General features: G+C 40.9%; 3 protein-coding genes across 5 annotated transcripts; 1 reads left to right on the top strand and 2 right to left on the bottom strand.

Annotated features, from left to right (window-relative positions):
* The first annotated feature begins 637 nt into the window (after window positions 1–637).
* Window positions 638–7,522, top strand: dlgap5 (discs, large (Drosophila) homolog-associated protein 5). Of its 2 annotated transcripts, XM_026178986.2 has the most exons (19): window positions 638–769; window positions 1,663–1,910; window positions 1,993–2,174; window positions 2,349–2,423; window positions 2,538–2,577; window positions 2,677–2,754; window positions 2,875–2,964; window positions 3,079–3,159; window positions 3,277–3,314; window positions 3,408–3,658; window positions 3,905–4,066; window positions 4,154–4,242; window positions 4,390–4,550; window positions 4,640–4,741; window positions 4,910–5,162; window positions 5,250–5,827; window positions 5,960–6,125; window positions 6,288–6,331; window positions 6,474–7,522. In XM_026178986.2, exons 2-19 carry the CDS (start codon window positions 1,673–1,675, stop codon window positions 6,582–6,584), a joined length of 2,739 nt encoding a protein of 912 aa, XP_026034771.2. In that variant the 5' UTR covers window positions 638–769; window positions 1,663–1,672; the 3' UTR covers window positions 6,585–7,522. The 2 variants fall into 2 exon arrangements, with proteins under 2 accessions (XP_026034771.2, XP_026034772.2); XM_026178987.2 differs by lacking the exon at window positions 6,288–6,331.
* On the bottom strand, window positions 7,014–12,487 carry rsph10b (radial spoke head 10 homolog B). 2 transcript variants are annotated; one of them, XM_026178988.2, is made up of 17 exons: window positions 12,248–12,487; window positions 12,078–12,153; window positions 11,843–11,911; window positions 11,448–11,621; window positions 11,288–11,373; window positions 11,091–11,211; window positions 10,815–10,991; window positions 10,593–10,689; window positions 10,383–10,498; window positions 10,122–10,311; window positions 9,924–10,032; window positions 9,674–9,753; window positions 9,206–9,345; window positions 8,556–8,660; window positions 8,323–8,460; window positions 7,824–7,899; window positions 7,014–7,364 (listed from the first exon to the last, which is right to left on the bottom strand). In XM_026178988.2, exons 1-17 carry the CDS (start codon window positions 12,352–12,354, stop codon window positions 7,087–7,089), a joined length of 2,139 nt encoding a protein of 712 aa, XP_026034773.1. In that variant the 5' UTR covers window positions 12,355–12,487; the 3' UTR covers window positions 7,014–7,086. The 2 variants fall into 2 exon arrangements, with proteins under 2 accessions (XP_026034773.1, XP_026034774.1); XM_026178989.2 differs by lacking the exon at window positions 11,448–11,621.
* Window positions 12,488–13,072: 585 nt separating this feature from the next.
* On the bottom strand, window positions 13,073–18,554 carry pms2 (PMS1 homolog 2, mismatch repair system component). Its single transcript, XM_080305582.1, has 15 exons — window positions 18,389–18,554; window positions 18,149–18,288; window positions 17,953–18,039; window positions 17,765–17,867; window positions 17,496–17,679; window positions 16,737–16,904; window positions 16,490–16,587; window positions 16,302–16,401; window positions 16,136–16,220; window positions 15,900–16,052; window positions 14,536–15,406; window positions 14,284–14,451; window positions 14,090–14,190; window positions 13,823–13,992; window positions 13,073–13,450 (listed from the first exon to the last, which is right to left on the bottom strand). The coding sequence occupies exons 1-15, from the start codon at window positions 18,400–18,402 to the stop codon at window positions 13,307–13,309; spliced, it is 2,586 nt and encodes an 861-aa protein (XP_080161708.1). The 5' UTR covers window positions 18,403–18,554; the 3' UTR covers window positions 13,073–13,306.
* Between the last annotated feature and the right edge of the window lie 4 nt (window positions 18,555–18,558).

The raw sequence follows: 18,558 nt of genomic DNA, 5'->3' as shown, positions 1-18,558 counted from the left end.
GGACCCTGAAGCTCCCAGGTCCCAAGCTTGAAGGATAAAAATCACCTGCAGGGGGAAGAGGAGGGAAAAAAAACAGAGCTATTATAATTTATTTGGCTTCAAAATATCACTTTTTAAATCTTCTGTCTAATTGAGAAATGTATTAAACTTATTTATGATGAACACTTTTATTTGCATCACATTGTACAATCATTTCATTAGTTTTCTGTGGATGCATGTGTATTTTTATTTTAGGTTGCTTTGCAAAGTAACAAATAATGATTTACAGTTCATTTCATTCCACATGGATTTAACCCACATAGCTGATTGCTGATTATAAATAATTCCCGTGTTCAACTATATCAGCTAAACAACTTAATATTAATACTAATTGTTACCCTTCCTACTGTAAATGCCTGATTTTATCAGACACATGCATATTGTGTAATTATACAGGGTTTGACCTTTAAAAAAAAAAAAAAAAAAAGAATTTATTCCAAGCAAACGTTTTTATACAATTTTTTTCTCCACTTTTCTGGACTAATTTCAGCACACAATGGAAAGTTGTTACAACAGCAACAAAATAATCAGAAGAAGAAGAAAAGAAACTAACCAATCAGGGCTCACGTACGACTTGCAGCCAATCAGCGTAAACTTGGACAAATTTTAAAAACTCACCCGCCATGATTGTTATGTTTCTGCACTGAGCGTGTACGTTGCGCTGTCAGGTTTTAGTAAGTAGACAAAAAAGAAAAGAAAAATATTGTACCTCTTTGGAAAAAGAAAAAAGGTAAGTTGGGTTTTTAATCATAAAAGTTGTTCACTTAGATATATTTGTTAACGGAACGTTGAACTCTGCGCGAGTCCTTCTGTCAACAGTCGCGGTGGAGTGGGTTACAAAACTAGCATTGGTTGAATAATTAGCTCGTGTTCCTGGTTCGCCTTTGAAAGTATCTATTTCTACTCACTACACTTTTTAGTAGCAGTAGAACAAAACACTGTGCTGGCTCACGTTTATTTTCTCCAATTTTTGCCTTATTATATTTTGCTTTTACTCAGGTATGTAGTTGGTGTAAGGTTCACGTCTCCTTCAAATCATACTTTAATCCAGTAACACTGACGTTGACATTTGTTTGCAGAGAAACCACCAAGGAAAAAATTAAGCCATCGCGACGCCATTCCTGTCGTTGTTTTAACGCAATTGTTTGAATTTCCGGAGAATAAGAAAAGCGGGAGGGGAAAAAACACAGCGTCAATATTTTTGATCTGTTGGTTGTTGCGTCTGCAAGCTTGTAGCTAAACAGGCCAAAATGAAGCCGTTTTTGCCGTGTTACCATTTATAGTGCCTAGCCTATACCACATACTAAGAAGTGTTTTTTGTTTTTTTTTTGTTTTTTCCCCTGACAGCTCTTGCTCAGTACATTGTCCATGTTTTGGGAATTATTTTTGTGTGGTTTTAAAATTGCCACCACATGAATAATGACACTAATACGTTTAAAAACTGCCTAATTTCTATTCTTATAGCTGATTACAACACAAAAAACGAAAAAATTTTGCCATTCAGTTTTTGATCCCTCTCGTTTTTATCTAATATGACAAATGTCTCCTAATGTCTGTAATATCTATTGCATGCAATCTGCAGTACCTTTCAAAACATTATGTTTCCCTTCTTGAAAAATCCAGATATCTGATTATGGAGTCACGATTTGCTCACCTGCGGCAGCGGGACACCAGTGTGTCGATGCTTAGGGTAAAAATGTCTCGGAGAAGGTCTCATTCCCAGAAGGAGAATCGAGAACGTACTGTGAACACCCGGAGGCAGCTGGATAAACTCCCAGAGCTGGAAATGTCCTCCCTGAATGCCTCTATTGCAGTGGCCAATATGTCAACCATACAAGAGAAGACGAAAAACAATGAAAAACCTGCTAAAGGTATGGCTTCACAGTTTTAAAAAAAATGGACTGCTCTAGCTCTAGCTGATTTGTGCCCTTTCCGATACTTGTTACTCCACAGCAAAAGCAGTGGAAGATAGGCTGAAACAGCTCGAGCGCTGGAAGGAGCGGAAGGCTCTTGAGAAGGAGAAAGAGAAGAGGGAAAGGGAACGTAAAGGGGTGTTTAAGATTGGTCTGTATCATCCAACGGGAACCATTACCTCACTACCTGCTGTCCCAGATGCCTCAGCAAAAATCCAAGAGGTAAGAGGGGACTTATCAAAAAACACTTTAGGTAACTTATTATAAAACAAGTCTGTGAATCACATCCCTATCTTTTTGTTGGTTCTTTCATAACTGTGATGACCACATGATATCAGAGGATATTCTTTTTGGTCTCAGTGGAATTTATTTATTTATTTTTGGTTATGTTTTCAGAAAAAGGCGAACACGGCTCCATCCCAAAGTATTAGAGTCACTCGTTCAATGAAACAGCAGCAGCAAGTGGAGAAGGTACTGTTTTCTTCCACGCATGCACCATTGTTTTCACAAGTTTCGTATTTAACTATTTAAAACAAAAAACTAATACTTTGTTCATTTGTTTTTCTATTGCCTCAATTTCTGCAGCCTCTGAAGATACAAGATCCAAATACTGGACTGAAGAAGGGTAAATTAACTGAATGCCCCTTAACTGAATTTTTATTTTTTTTAAATGCAGCTTTTGATTAGAAGCAGTTTTAGTAATGACCTTCTTCTCTTTCTGTAGGACAACCTGCTGTGGAAAGATCAACAAGGACCCGGCTAGCTTCTGCCAAGCCTGCATCAACTACGACCAAGACCAAAGGTACAAATAATTAAAAAAAAACTGCCCTTGAAACCAGCCATTGAGCTTTGTTTGTTTTGCAGTACTGCAATCCTGTGTTTAGCTCTTAATTTGTGTCTGTATTATCCCATTCTACCATAGAAGCACCTGCCGTACGAGCTTTGTCAACCAGATCTGCCAACAGACCTCCAGTTCCTGTGGTAAAAGGCAAACCTAAGGACAAGACTGCAGGTATTGTCTGGTTTGGAAGCTCATTTCATATCGAAACTGGGAAGGGAAGTTAAGAAATGGCGTTGAGGGATTAAAACAAATGGATATTTGTTTGTGTTTAATGTCTCTCACCAGTGTCCGATGCAAGAACCACAAGGAGCCGGGCAAATCTTAATCCTGTGGCTCCCCTGTCTGGTGCACAAAGGAACTGTAAAGGTATCATGAACCATAAAACCAAAACAAAATTTGTTCCAAATGTGTCTGCCTCACTTTACATTGTGAACAGTTGTTGGAATTTCTCTCACCATTTTTGTCCTTCTTTATGAAACACAGAAGCAGGCAATGACACTATCCATCATGCTGTCTCAGAGGTGAGCAGTTCAGTGAAACACACGACAAACTAAACTTGTGAAACTTTTAAGTAACTTGGAGTTTAATTGCTTTGCTGCTCCTGTCGTGTGCAGGAACCTGAGCTGACAGTGCCTGAGATGCAGGACATTGAGAAAAGACCTAGTCCTCCCAGCCCGACACCATGTGCTGAGGAAGAAGACATGGTGGTGGATCAATCTCCAGCCAAGCCTGTTTCTGCTGATCTCGTCCCATCGACATCCTCATTTGCTCCAGAAGGTTTTCTCTTCCAGGCTCCGACTGGCTTGTCATCCTTCAAGTTTGAGCCTCTCACACCTCGTTCAGCAGACTCCTTCCTTACACCAAGGTCTGCTTCTTTTTTCCGTTTCATCTGCTCAAATTTTCCTTTTGCTAAATATGTACTGAAACACTGATGTTGGCCACAGTATTGCAAAACACCAATTAATAGATGTGTTTACTGCTGTTGTTACTCAGCATTACTGTGACGAGTCAGGCAGTATCTTTTCTTTTTTCTTTTGGGCCCTTTTTAAAGAAAATATGTAGGCTTTAGAATTTCAGTCAATCTAAAAGCAGTGCTGTTCTTTCCATCCAGCTCCAGCTTCAACCTTCCACCAGCCCCCGTATTCAGTGATGAGCAGAGCGAATCGTGTCCACCTAAATCGCCTCTGCGCTCTCCTCCTCATACCTCTCCCACGGTTGCCCCTCCAAGTCCAGGTGGATCAGTGGAAACCAAGCACGACGTACCATATTTCAGGTACTTTTCATATTGTTTAGTCTTTCAAAAAAGAACGCCTTTTTTTTTTTTTTGTCTTTTAAAAACATTTTCTTTTAAATGCTTCAGATCAGAAATGGCCAATGAGACAGAGAGACTGATGAGCTTGTCTCTCCACTGGGAGTCTAAAGTGGAGGATGAGTCCATCCCAGAAGAAAGTGAGTTTATCTTCTACACCAATTGATTATTAAAACCTTGAATATTTAATTTTGGTTCTGTAGATAGTGGTTGTTTTTCATATGAGGAAAATGGTGGATTTCTCTGACTAATAGTAATTTTGTTATCTTCTTTCTCATCGTGTTCAGTGAGAGATCGCATGCGCACAGCTGTTGGCCAAGCACGGCTGTTGATGAAAGAACGCTTCAACCAATTCAGCGGTCTGGTGGACGACTGTGAGCTAGGCCGAGGGGAGAAGATCACCACCTGCACTGACCTGCAGGGGTTCTGGGACATGGTTTATTACCAGGTGATGCCTCGAGAGGTGCAACACACACATTAACACGCAAACAAGGAGAAGTGACCTAACATCGGTTTTGCACTCTTTCCGCATTCCAGGTCGAGGATGTCAACAAGAAGTTTGACGCTCTGAAAGAAGCGGAGGAGCGAGGCTGGGTGGAGGAGCACAAGCCTCCACCACGACAGAAGAAAGTAGTTAAGGTAAAGATTCCTAATTTAAGCTTTGGTTCAATAATACTGCTTTACTTTTGTCAACACACAGCTGTGCCATCATAAAACTAATTGAGTTTTATGGTTGCTGTTTCTGTAGTCATTTGCATATGAAGGCCTCCGTGTTTAAGAAAACAGCTTGTCCCGTCTTTTTCACAGAAACAGCTAGCAGCATCTGCCAAGCCTGCAGGAACTAATGCAGCAGCTAAGGCTCGTCTGGCTGCCGCAAAAGCAGCCATGAAAGCCAAAAAGCAGGCAGCTGAGGCAGAGAAGGCAGCCGGTGCTGCTAACACTGAAGACTGTCTCGTCTTGAGCTCTCAGAATCCACACCCACAAGCAGGGGCTCAAAGGCAGGACACAGTGGTCTTTGATGGAGGCTTCTTCCAGGTGGAGAGCCCAGCTAAACAATCAGGTGACTTGCATGCCAAAAGTTTGGACTTTGGATGACTCTGGATTTGGTCTAATCATATTGCACATGTTGGGTTTTTTCTTTGTTCAGTTAGGAGATCCAGCCATTTAAATGCTGCTGTGCTGCCTGGGGTCTCTCCCTGCTCCACATATCTCTCACCTAGAAGGGTCACCCGGCGCTCCCTTGCGTTGGCTCAGACACCTGTTCAACATGTTCACGCACCCGCACACCTCCGCCTCACTCTCAGACAAACCCCAGAACCAAAGTCTCAGTGCGGCACTCCTCAGGCGACCCAGAGCAGAAGGGACATCGTGAACATCTCAATGGATTTCTCACCTGTCAAGGAAGTGATTTCAGATGACACCCAACCTGACGGATGCCCTGCACAAGTGTCAGAAAAAGTCTTCACAGACATTCCCTCTGTTCCACAACTCCTTCCAGCAATCCTCGAGCCAGCCGAGGATGTAACTGTTGATAACCCTGCCAGTCCAGCAGTTCCAGGCTCTCCGTGCAAACAACCTGCCGTGCCCCCAGCTCCTGAGCCCTCATCAGCCCCGAGCTTTACACTGTCGCCCTGTGCAACTCCTAGCCAACCTTCCGTCTCTTCATCTGCTGTGCAGGGCCTAGTGGAGACTCTGTGTCACACACCAGACAGCACAGTCGTTGAGGTAAAATAAATTTCCCTCTCAATTCTGTTTTGTGCTTCAGAACAAATTTTTTTTTTATTTTTTTTTATTTTTTGGGGGGGGGGGGGTGTTTTCTAGCCATGTAATGAATATATTATTCTCTCGTAATTTTAGGAAATTTCTGGACTGGATTTTGAGAGATACCTCCAGCCCTCAGACAGATGCAGCCTGTCACCAAGGGACACAGTTGCGACAGAGACACTGTCACCCATGGCAGTGGATGTAGCGATGGAGAGTCCTAGAGGACAAGCTACGAACTTTCTTACTGAGAAAGAGTCTGGTAAGACTAATGTTTTATAACTTGGCAACACTAACTAATGAAAGAGATTTTTATGTTGAAGTGTTGTTGTTGTTTTTTTTGGGGGGGGGTTGTCACCACATTTTTAAAAACTACACATTTTCACCATTTTATTCATTCTTTTGCTCACTTCTGTCACGACAGCACTGCCAGTGGTGTCTTCGGTGTTAACTCGTCACTCACGACAGGTCAAAGTTTTTCCACTTTTCTTCTAAACACTAGGGTTTTATGGAGTGGTTAAGTAGATAGATCGATCCTAATGTTTTGTCCAAAATTGTCTTTGTGATTTTTCTCTTTGGATTTTTTTTTTTTTCCCCTTTTATTCTTTAGGTACAGACAGCAGAGTCTGCCTTGCTTCTCTTCACCCCAGACCTGAAGGACAAGATACGCCAGTCAGTCTGTCCGAGTGACCTCATGGTCTTCACCCCTCCTAATATTTAGTAAAGAGACTGAAGAAAGTAAAGAAGTGTTTATTTTTGACTTGTTTTAGCAACTTTTTACACTTTTTAATATTTAAAAAAACAAAACAAAAAAAAAAAAAGATTTTTGACGTTCTTAGATGAGTAGAAAAGTTTTCTCACGCAAAGTTCTAATTAAAGTTTTGGTTACAACCAATAAAGAACTCTGTATCTATATCCAATCACAAATGAACAAAATGCTCAACGCTGTTATTACTGACTGCTTTTATTTGTTAAAACGGGATACACAAACAGAATCATTTGTTTCATCTTGTATTCTTCAATATTCTGGGGGTTTTTTTGCTAAGGGGGGTGAGGGGCATTTCTTCTGAGAAGAGATGCAGTCACAAAATCTTTGTTGCAAAGTGGCAACTTGGAAAATTTGAAGATTTTTCATGAAACCAGCCCTTTACTTGCATGTCTTGTTAATAATGGAGTACAACGTGTGTGAGGTCATTGTATTAATATTTTCACTTCATAATGCTCTAAACTGAACCAACAAAACTAAGGACATGATAGCTGCATGTTGTTCTGACAGCATTATTTGGCTTTTGTTTCATCTTATCTAGAGCAACCTGAGATTCTGGGTGGTGCTTTTCTTCCATTATGTTTCTTGTGACCAGCTGGTAATAGTCAGATGCTGGGAAGAAAAAGTGGTTGAAGAATTCATCGACAGTCTTCATCTTAAGTTCCAATTTGCAGTCTTTAGTGTTGTTTTCTGCTGGTCTGCACATGATTTCACCTTCAGGATCGTCTGTGTACTCTAAAGGAAATAAACATGTTAGGCATTTTAGTTCTGACACAATCATTCTGAGAATTTGAAAGTACAAACCAGTTTTAAATATGTGATTTGTGAAGTGTGTATTTACTGTGCATGTCTAGCTTACATTGAATACAATAAATGTCCCTTCATTTTCTGAACCATTCTTATGTAAAACTTTGGGTCTATGAAATTTTGAATCTGTAATGATGACAGTAGGATAACATCAAGGGAAAAGAATTTAAGCCTTTTTAGGTGGTCAGTCTGCAAAACATTTAAGCATTTTCAAGGCGAAGTTATGGACTCGGTTTACATCCCAGTCACCACTGAAATGAAAGGTTATTGGTTTAAGTTCTTCAAAAAAACCCTGCCCAGGCAAGATAAGACCTGCTTCTAGAAGGCCTGAAGTCCTATATATATATACACACACAGGCATGCATACACTGAAACTATAAACCAAACCTGCAGGCTCGGGTATCTCGTTGGCTTCCGTCTTGACATCCCACTGACTTCCATCCTGAGCACTGGAAATCCCAGTCTGCAATAAAGATGGGATTTTATCTTATTAAATATTTTAGCAAAGTTACTGCCAGTTTTGTGGCATATTCCAGAATCACCCTTCACAGATGCAGCCCCAGTCATCTTTTTGTGCATATAGTGTTGGTTGTTTTGTCAACCAATACTGGCCTGTATCGGCTAGTAAAACTGCCAGAAGGAAAAATGAGTAACACTGAAAGTAAATGAATAGGGGAAAAAATACAGGAGCTTGTTAATTTTGAAATATATAATTATGTCACAGCTTGCAAAAATATGTTTGGTCCTTAATATGTTTGAACAACTACATATTTTACATGTGACATGACATTACAAGGTTAGCAGATACAGAGATTATGAAAGCGTTGAGACAGGATCTGACCAACTGGAAGGGGCTGTTTTTTGTCTGTATCATCTCTTCACTGACCTCCACCTCAGGCGAATCCTTCCTGGTTTCAGTGTTGGACCCAAAAACCCGATGGTCCTCCTTCAGTGTTTCAGAAACCTGCTCACATGTAACTTCTGCGCAGCCCAGAAGCACCTCAAAAAACTCAAGGAACGTAATCTGCAATGGAAAGAACAGAACAACAGCTCTCATGATTCAAAAAGAGTAATATTGTACCAAAAAACAGCTGAATGAGTTTACTGATGTAAACAGACCTCCAGATCAACACTGGCAGAAAGGTTGTCGGGGTTGTGGCTTTCTGTATTGATGATCTCCAATAACCTCCTTGTGGTCAGCTTATGGTCCAACAAATGGAAATCCTGCAAGTGGTTACAACATGAGGTTTTAACTTTGATTAATTGTTTTTGTGATAAATAGGCATGTCATTCATCCTATCTGCTGTTGTTGTTGATAAAGACATTTAAATCAGATTTGTTTGACCATAAATCCACTTTAATTTTTTTAAAGTATTGTATTAATGTCAAATCTGGGACATAAAACTTTCATTCAGTTTTATTTATATAGTGCCAAATTACAACAACAGTTGTTTCTGTGTGCTTTATAATATAAGGGAAAGACGATGCAATAATACAGGGTTAACCCAAACAATCAGATAACTTCTAACAACAAGCACTTGGTTATAGTGGGAAGGAAAAATTCCCATTTAACAGGAAGGAAGAAACCTCCAACAGAACCAGGAGGAAGAGCCACCTGCCGTGACCAGCTGGGAGTGAAGGGAAAGAGGGAATAGAGCAGCAGTAATCATTTAATACTGAGAAGCTTTTAGTTTGCACTGATGAAACAGGCAGCAAAAATGTAATGTACTATTTATACAAGCAAAGAAAAGTGTTACAGTTTGTTGCACCTTGAACATCCACAGCAGGTGATGGCAGGTCATGGTCTGTTCATCCCTGGTGGCTGTGCAGAAAAGCTGAAAGACTTCCCAGCACCTCTTCATATAGTTCATAGCCACCACTCCAACGTCTGGCTGCCTAAACAGAAAGCCTGGACAGACGCAACTATTGTTAATGAACAGTTAGTACTACATACTATAGAGTTAAGCAAGAGTGTTAAACACTACAACATCAGGATTCTACAGGAGTATCAAAACCTGTGAAGAAACCCAATTGAGGAACCAACAAACTACTAAACCAAAACATTAGTAGTAACTGAACTTTTCTTTCACCGATTTGCTCTTTTAGTTCTGATTACAGTGTCGTTTGCTGTTACCTAGCAGTACCGCTGATGAACGGATTGTCTCTGAAGTTCACCAGCTAGTGAAATACAATTTAAATGAATCACATACAATTGGGTCTGTAGCATGTGTAAGCACCTTTTACATTCTTAGCATTTGGAAGGATGTCATCTGTCATCAGTTTGGAAAAACAGGCAGCCAGAAGGTGCTTTGGTGACCTGTAAATAGAGAAAAAAATGAATTATTACAGATAACTGATCATGATTAATCCCGATTAAACAAAGTTTTCTTGAGTATAAACAAACTGATTTTATTAAGTTTATTAAGGGACACCCCAGGCAGTTTCATTGTGATATCTTCTGATAAAGATAGGAACAGGTTCCCTTACACCATGTCTTTACTGTGGATGTGGTGGGCCACAATGACAAGATAGCTGATGAGCTTGCGAAGCAGCACAGGCGTGAAAGGCGAGTGTATCTCTGCTGGATCAACATCCTCTGAAACACACAGAGTGAAAGCGGTTAAAATAACCTATAAATTCTCTCAGAGGATCATTCAGTGTCTGCTGTGGAGCAGTCCCTTTCACCTCTGATAAGACGGTCTATCTGTGTCAGAGTTATGCCGTGATGATGAATGTTACAGTCTTTGAGCAGGCGCCAGAACTGAAGACGGGACAGCAGGAGGGTGTTCACCGGGGAGTGGGCATAACCAAGCCTGCTGTAGAAACTACAAATTGACCTCAGCTCTCTTTCTTGCCTCAGCACCACAAACTCCACCTGTTACACATGATACACGGTTTCAGGGTGGGAACACGGCTGTAAATGAGGACGCTGGGCTGAGGACTGACCTGTTTGCGCTCTGTGTCACGTTTTCTTTCCGGGATCATGTCCAGGAGACAGTCAATGTTCAGAGCCATGTCTGGTCCCAGTAAAGATGAGTTACTATGTGACAGTGGGAATGCACCTATGACAAATTTCAGAAGGATTTCAAGACTGCAGGATTGCTTATTTCCTCCTTTACTATTTTGAACATACTCTTGAATACTGTTGCTCCTTACCGAGAGGAGCACTATGTGCTCTCAGGTTGGGTGTGATAATTTGGTCATCCACAAAGTGTCCCTCGAATGCACGCCCGTCACTCAGTGTGAATTTTCCCTAACAAAGGTGACATTTTTCTGAATTTTACAATCAGAGTTGATTCATTCTGCACTTTTAATACATCAATAAGAAAGCATACTGTGGATTTCTCTAAACTTTTTCCAGCTGACAGTGAAACACACCTGCCCGTGCTTTTTATTGTTCTTCCATTCTCCTTCATAGATCGCACCACCAGCGTAGTAAAAGGTTCCCCATCCATGCCTCTGACCCTGAGCAAATTCCCCTGTGTATCGATTGCTCTGGGAATACTGAGATCCATCTTTTCGTCTTAAATTCCAGACATGTGTGCCTTGGCCATGCTGCCGCAGGAGCAACCAAAACATAAATCTGATTCAAGAATTAATTTTTTTTAAGCTTTATAACTTCATATATAATTAAACTAGGGTTTTCTTTCATACCTGCACTCCATCCTGCCATGCCCCAACATACTTCTGTCCCAGATTCAGCCACCGCATCGTGCCCTTTCCATGCCTCTGGTTGGTCTTCCACTCACCAGAGTAAGTGTTCCCAGAAGGGTAGCTATCAGGAACAGATGTTATTGCAGGGTAATTCAAATACAACACCAGATGAGGAGATATATTCACCTGATGCATACCATCTCAGTCCACATCCTTCTCTGTTGTTCCTCACCCAATCTCCTTTGTACCAAGAGTTTTTTTCCTCGTTATAATACGCCGTACCCTAGCACAAACGAGACCAATTAAAAAGAGACAACCAAATTCCTAAAAAATGACAAAATCAATGGTAAATCATACCTTTCCATGTCTCTTGCCCTGATGCCACTGCCCGCTGTAAAACAAGCTGTTTTGGGTACATTTGTAGGTTCCTGTCCCATGTGGTATACCGTTGTAAACCTCCCCCTTATAGGTGCTGCCATCTGCCCATGTATAAGTGCCCTGGCCCATGGGAATATTGTGTACAAACTCTCCCTATTAGATAAATTCAATTCAGTATTTTGCCTGCATTCCTTTATCAAAGACTTTGCCTCCACATTATGTTTCATTACACCTTACTGACCTGTATTTTTATGAGTGTGTATATAAAGGATGGCTGTTTTTAGAAATGTTACATATACATTGACTTTTCAAAAACCCTGCTTAAGAAAGGATACTGTACAGTTAGTTTTTAATGCATAATTTCTGTATGCTACCTCATATTTTAGTCCAGCTGCCCGTGTGAATGTGCCGAATCCATCCATAAGTCCTTTGGAAAACATGCCCTTCACAAAAATACAATTCAAACATACATTTTTGTTATTTGTTTGATGCATTTTTTTTTGGAAGGATATAAACACATTTCAAAATATATTATAATATAATAAATCCTTAATTGATTTATGAAATTAGGTCATTATTTGTATTTGAAATTCATTTGTAAAGCTGTACCTTGTACACATGGCCTCCTTCAAAATAAGCTACACCTTGTCCATGAAACTGCCCTTCACAGGTTTCCCCTTCATATCTGTCAGAAAGACACCAAACCTCACACCCTGAGTAACTTATACGTTCTCTAAAAACAATTATTCACATAACTAACGTCGTGAATAACAATGTACCTCTGTTCAGTTAAGATAACAAGTGGGGGAAGTTCATAGTTGCCTTCGTCCTCGGGCTGCTCGTCACTGTCAGGATGATTCTGGAGCTTGATTTGGCTCATCGTCATTGACTTTTAAGATCGTCTACCCTCCTCCGTTTTGGATGTCATACCCAACTGTTATTGTTTTCCCTTTTTATTATTATTTTTCCCAATCAAACATTTTCCTTAGCCTCTTTTCTATTTCTCATCTTGTCTCAAGTACTGCACAAGCTGGGAATAGGAACTTAACCATGGCAACGGACGCTTACAACTACGGAAGCCTGAAAGAAAGCCTTCATTTGAGTTTGCTAGGCTAATCCTTGGTCACACCCTGACCTGGTGGGCTTTGAATGCGCAACTGATCTAGTATTTACGATAACCTTAATAAAAGGCATTTTGTGAGCGCAAATAAGTAAATAATAAAACATATTTTCCAGATACAGCAGTCGGACACTTTCAAGCGTCATTAAACACTCATTATGGATTTCAAAGTAATGGAAAATACATTATTTCCATTGTTAAATTACTTCTGCTAATCTTAAATCGGCATTTGCTACTGGAAATTTAGATAGTCTGATGTGTATAAAGTTTACAAATCCAGTGGCTGATAAAACGATCCCAAATCTTGTGGTCCTAAAGTGACGATATTTACAGATCGTTTGCTTTTCTGCATTTGCCTTCAGTAATTTTACCACTCAGGTGTGAATCTAGGTTGACCTCACTCCAGTAGCAGACCCATTCAGTCAACACAACACAATGCAAACCTGTAAATAAATGATTTAAAGTAACAGAGACAGAATACATATATTTTTCCAGTATCTTTTTTTATTGTTCTGTGTAGTGTATATTAAAATAAAAAAATATAATATGTAATATACATTTTTAAAATCTAAACACAACTAAACATGACATTAAATCAATAACAAACCATTTAACTCTACAATATACCATAAGAGTGGTTTGACAGAAGTAATCTGGAGTGAGGACACATTTGAGTTATCTTAAATCAGTTACTCCAACAGTTCCTTCCTTTGCAGACTCAGTATTGTGAGATGACGTCCAGGTTAGCGAGGTGCCTCATGGTTGGCCTGCCGTGAGGACAGTTCCATGGATGCTCGAGCTCCCCCATGTGAACCACGAGCTTCTTCATCTCATTAACACTCAGAGCAGTGCCGATCATCACCTGATGAGCAGAAAATGTATCAAAAAGCATTTTTAAAATAATGTTATGCAATTTCCCTATAATGACATTTTTAAAAGATCTTAGATAACTACAAATTACTAGCATTACTAACAGGGTGTATCATACCATATAGTTTATGTATGTAGCTTTCCAAATCAAGCTTCCTCAAAGATGAATATCATTTCTGAGTCCAAAAAAACGTAATATCACGATGGGCAAAACAATCTAGAAATCGAGACTTCAAAAGTGGACTTTAGAAACCAATAAGTGGCCACGTCCATCCTTTATATACAGTCAATGCTGCAGTCTATGACTATCCAGTCAAAACTTGAGTGAGCACTTAAAAACAACGTCACAGTGATATAAACTCACAGATTTCCGACAAGCTCTGGAGGCGAACATCTGCCTGACTCTGGATGGTCGACACATAACCCCTGGACTGTCGCTCAGCATGAAGATCAGTTCTTCGATGTCTGATGGACCGAATGTCCAGTTTTTACTGGTGGGCAGTGAGACCAACTTCACTCTCTCCATCACCTGAGCTGCAGTCCCCAAAAAATAAACAACAAATATAAGCTTCATATTTGTAACTGTCAAAATAATCAGATCACTTTTAATCCCTGGTGCAAATTGTATTACCGTCCTCATCAATCAGAAATTCAAAGCCATTGCCCTTGAAAATCTCGATGTTCTCTATGAGTACGTTCTCACTGACTGCAGTGAGGTGAAGTTTTTGTGGGCTGCAAACGGAAAAAGAAAATAAATAAAAACATACTCGGATTGCCATTGGAAACATTCCAAACACGGTTTTACTCAGTGATTTACACTCTTACACAATGAGCTTCTGCCCTTGGAGTACGGTGTGCTGCTGTAGCATCTCAAAGTTGTACTTCTCATCTGTGGCATGCTGATCAATCATGAAAAGGTCCGACTTGAGTTTTGTGATAATGAAGCCCAGGTTAAACTGACCGATGATCTCCATTTCTTTAAACATTTCTTTACTGAAGGGATTAAAAACATTTTTCTTTTAATTATTTGTTTGAAAATTGCACACCGACAGTTAAGTCCATACCTCTAAAATCTACCTGATCTCCTTCTTGAGCTCTTCTTCTGCACTCTGGTTTTCTCCTGGATTGATCTTGGCTCTGAAGCGTCTGTACAGCAGCTCTTCCCCGGCCCTTTGTTTCTGCTGGTCATGTAACCTCCTCATCTTCTTTGCAAGCTCTGCTAAAGAGAACTGAAGATGCACAGTCCTCCTCTGCAGGGAGACTGGAGCATCCACTGTCAAGGGAGGTTTCTCACCAGCGTTTGAAAAAGTGCTGGATTCTTCTTCTGAAGGGAAATGTGGATCGTCTTTCCTGGCCCTCTTGGCCTCTGGGCTGACAGCAGAGTCCTCATAAGGAGTGCATGCTTCAGTCTCTAACTCTGGATCTTCGGGAACAGTGTGAATGTTGCCTGATGTCTCTTTAAAAGTTTCATTATTAACACTCGTTCTGTCCACTTTTGGAGGACTGGACTCCAGGTCAGAACACTGAATATCGGGTTTTGCTTCAGCTGTGTTACAACTGGACCCAGCACTGTCTTTTTGAGAATCAGTGTCCTCGCAGGACATCACTCGGTACCTAAACCCATCTAGCACCGACTTCCCTGCCGACGAGCATTTATCCAGCTGTCTTGTGTATTTTAATGGAGATTTTAAACTTGAGTTGCAGGAAGTTTTTACAGGATCCTTAAAAAAAGACTGCAGTGTTTTCTGTGTTGTGCCACTGCCGGAAGCTTTTTCCTTACTCGACTTCCCAGAACTGGAACTGTAATGACTTGAAAAAGCAGCTTTTAGGCCGGCCAGATTCAGGGATGACTTTGGGCTCAGAATAACAGATTCGGTGTCCTCCTCACGTTCTGCCTTGTTCTCGTTAGACAAGACAGTTCGGCAAGGTTCAGATGTTGATGTTGCATCTATGAAGAAGCACAGAAACAAAATGAAACTTTTAAGAGCAGCTAATAAAAATACCATTCATTGGAAAAGGGATAATTAAATACTGAACACAAAATGTGCTGATTTGATTAAACCTGGCAGGGTCCATATGCCTATGATATCCCATGAAGTAACTGTACATTATTGTCTTGGTAGGACATTTCTGAAAATAATATATGAATCCATGCTTCATTTGATAATACTTTGTAATACTTTATGGACTTCTCCCATAAAGTAAACAGATTTTGTAAAAAGATTCTACACGTGGCCATGCATTATTAGAAGATAAATACTATGTAGCTCTCATGCTCCCACACTTAATTAACTCATAACCATGGCGTTATTTCCTCCTTCCCTTACATTACTAACCAGTGAGCGCAAGGACAAATATTCCTAAAAACCTCTCAGTGTTGCTATTTTACCGTATTATTAATGTAAAGATATGAGGGTCTACATGTAAAGGTGTATTCTTACTGGTGCTGGGTGCAGGTGTATAGTTCAGGCTGATCTTATTGACTCCACCCTCATATATGGCGATGAGAGAGGTCTTCAGAATAGCCAACAGGAGTTTCTCCTCCTGAAGGAAAATCTGTCGCTTGTCCGGGGTTACATTCACATCCACACACTCTGAAAACACAACGCACATGCACTCAGGGAAATCAAACGGGTTCCATAAATTACATCAGCTTGATTAATCCCCATTTTCTCACCTGAAGCAACAGCTACGTTCAAGGCAACAAATGGATACTGATGTCTGTTGTACATGTGATACACTTCGTTTACGAGTTTGGTCACCTGCAGGGTGGGAATAACCAGAGTTCAGGCAGGAATGATGAATTCTGACACCTCCTCATAAAGCCACTCAGCAGGAATTACCTTCAGGGGGTCACAAGGCCGACTGTTAATGAAAAAGAACTGCCTGTCTGTGGTGCTTCTCCCAACACCGTGGTCACCTTGAGACACAAAACCTGTGATCCTGTCAAAAGCAAACAAAATAATAATAATTACAAAAAAGAAAATAATAACAAGAATTGTGCAAAAAGGTCTTCCTATAAAACACTCACGAGAAAAGTTGTTTGGGTAGATCTGCACCCTTGAGTCCATATTCTTCAATAACATTTTCAGTGGGAGAAACTTGCTGGAAAGGTAGAAGACTCTGCAGCTGCAAGATGTACAGCCAGCACATAATCACAGAAAAAAAAATTAATATGAAATAAAACATTTAGCAAGCACATGAACCGCTTTTTGACAAGCCTCTTTTATGAAGTATCAGGCCAGTGGCTTTGTTGTTATTAGCAACAGCATATTAACCTGCTTTGGTCCAAATATGGCTCCAATGTTGTCTCTCATACTTTGGCTGCCAGTAGTGCTGAGGACTGTGCTGCGCTTTCCCTGCCCATTTTGGTTGGAGCAGGTAATGCGCACTCCTGTAGAAATGATACAGTAGGACTGCAGCACATGTATCATTTTGGCATACTCCTAAAAACACAGAACAAGATAATAGCCGTTATTAAGGTCTGTTGACATTGTTGATCTAATTTGTTACTTTAAAGTTAAACTTGGCATAGAAAATACCCACTCTTGCCGCCGCCTCTCATCTAGGACAACTCCAGAGTAGAACAAAGCCCAGGAAACTGGCTCTGGAGCCCGAGTTGTATGTTGAGGCGAACCAGCCCATCTCAGAGATGTGACCTACCACGTACCACAAGCTAGTTTTGAAAGCCACGGATCAACACACCAGGACCTTGTCCCTGATCACCGCTCACCGCACTGGGACTGGCTCACGGGTGGAACCCTGGTAACCCTGAGTTTTTAACCCTTGATTTTTTTTGGACTTCATAGGGGTTGTTAGAATCGCTCTTTGTCTGGCTCCTCACCCAGGACCAATTTGCCTTGGGAGACCCTACCAGGGACAAACTGCCCCTGACAACATAACTCCTGGGATCACCGGAACGCACAAACCCCTCCACCGCGATAAGGTGGCGATTCACAGAGGGGGCACCTGAAGCCCACTTTTGGAAAACTCAGTATGTGAAGAAAGACAATGAAAGAGACGACTGAATGCCCGACCTTCTTAATATTGCGTTGAAACTCCTTGTGTCGAACAGGCAGGGTGGAAAAGAGCTGCTGCAGGCTGACCGTGGTGCCCTGTTGCCGAGGATGAGGGGTCCTCTGCACTAGGTGGCCTTTGTGGTCAAAAACCAACTTTGTGCCCACCTGGCTGGACTCGTGGCAGGTAATGACACTTAAGTCACTACAATAAGGAGCAAGAGCAAATTTTAGCTGGCAAATAATTTAGTTTTATATCTAAAATTACCGCAGAACGTGAAATACTTTACCTCAGAGCACATAAAGAGCTCAGGGCTTCACCTCTGAAGCCAAATGTTTCCACGTGGATGAGGTCAGAGAAATCCCTCAGCTTTGATGTGTGATGCTTCAGTGCTGTGGAACACACAGATGATTTCTTCTTAACAAACAAGCACAGGCAGATATTGTCTAATTACACAGATACAAAGGTGACACTTACTCAGTCCTTCAAAGTTGGCCTCCTCAACACCTTTGCCATTGTCTGCCACCTCCACTTGTTCAGCTCCACTCTCCTTCAGCTTGACATCTGCAGCATGCAAACATGTGATACATTAAACTATATCTAACAATGCAAAACAGTATTATTAGGCAAACGGGACTCTATCGAAAAATACTTTGGGTAAATATTTAATTACCAATGTTGGTGGCTCCTGCATCAATGCTATTCTCCACCAGCTCTTTGACAGCAGTGGCCAAAGTCAGCACCACCTGTCCTGAGCAAATCTGATGCACCGAGTGCTTATCAATAGCTCTGATGGCCCCGGCAGGTTCAGAGCTGCAGCAAAGAAAATCAATGTTGAATTCCAGTGTACAAGGTAACAAAAGTTTAAAAAACACAAATATATCCATATGAACAAATGCTCTCGCTAGCTTACCATGCATCAGACATCTTCGAAGAGTGGAGTGACTTGAGAGTTTAAATTTGTTTTTTTCTGTAAAACACCGAATAGTTAGTCCCTGCCGTCCCTTCTGTCAAATAGTATCATTGGCACTGCTTGCCAGTACATCCACTACCCGACACCATGCTGTAAACACAAACCTAAAG

This window comes from Astatotilapia calliptera, chromosome 8 (genome assembly GCF_964374335.1).
Source record: "Astatotilapia calliptera chromosome 8, fAstCal68.1, whole genome shotgun sequence".
NCBI lineage: Eukaryota > Metazoa > Chordata > Actinopteri > Cichliformes > Cichlidae > Astatotilapia > Astatotilapia calliptera.
The sequence above is the reverse complement of the archived record's forward strand: the minus strand, read 5'-3'. Positions and strand labels throughout refer to the sequence as shown.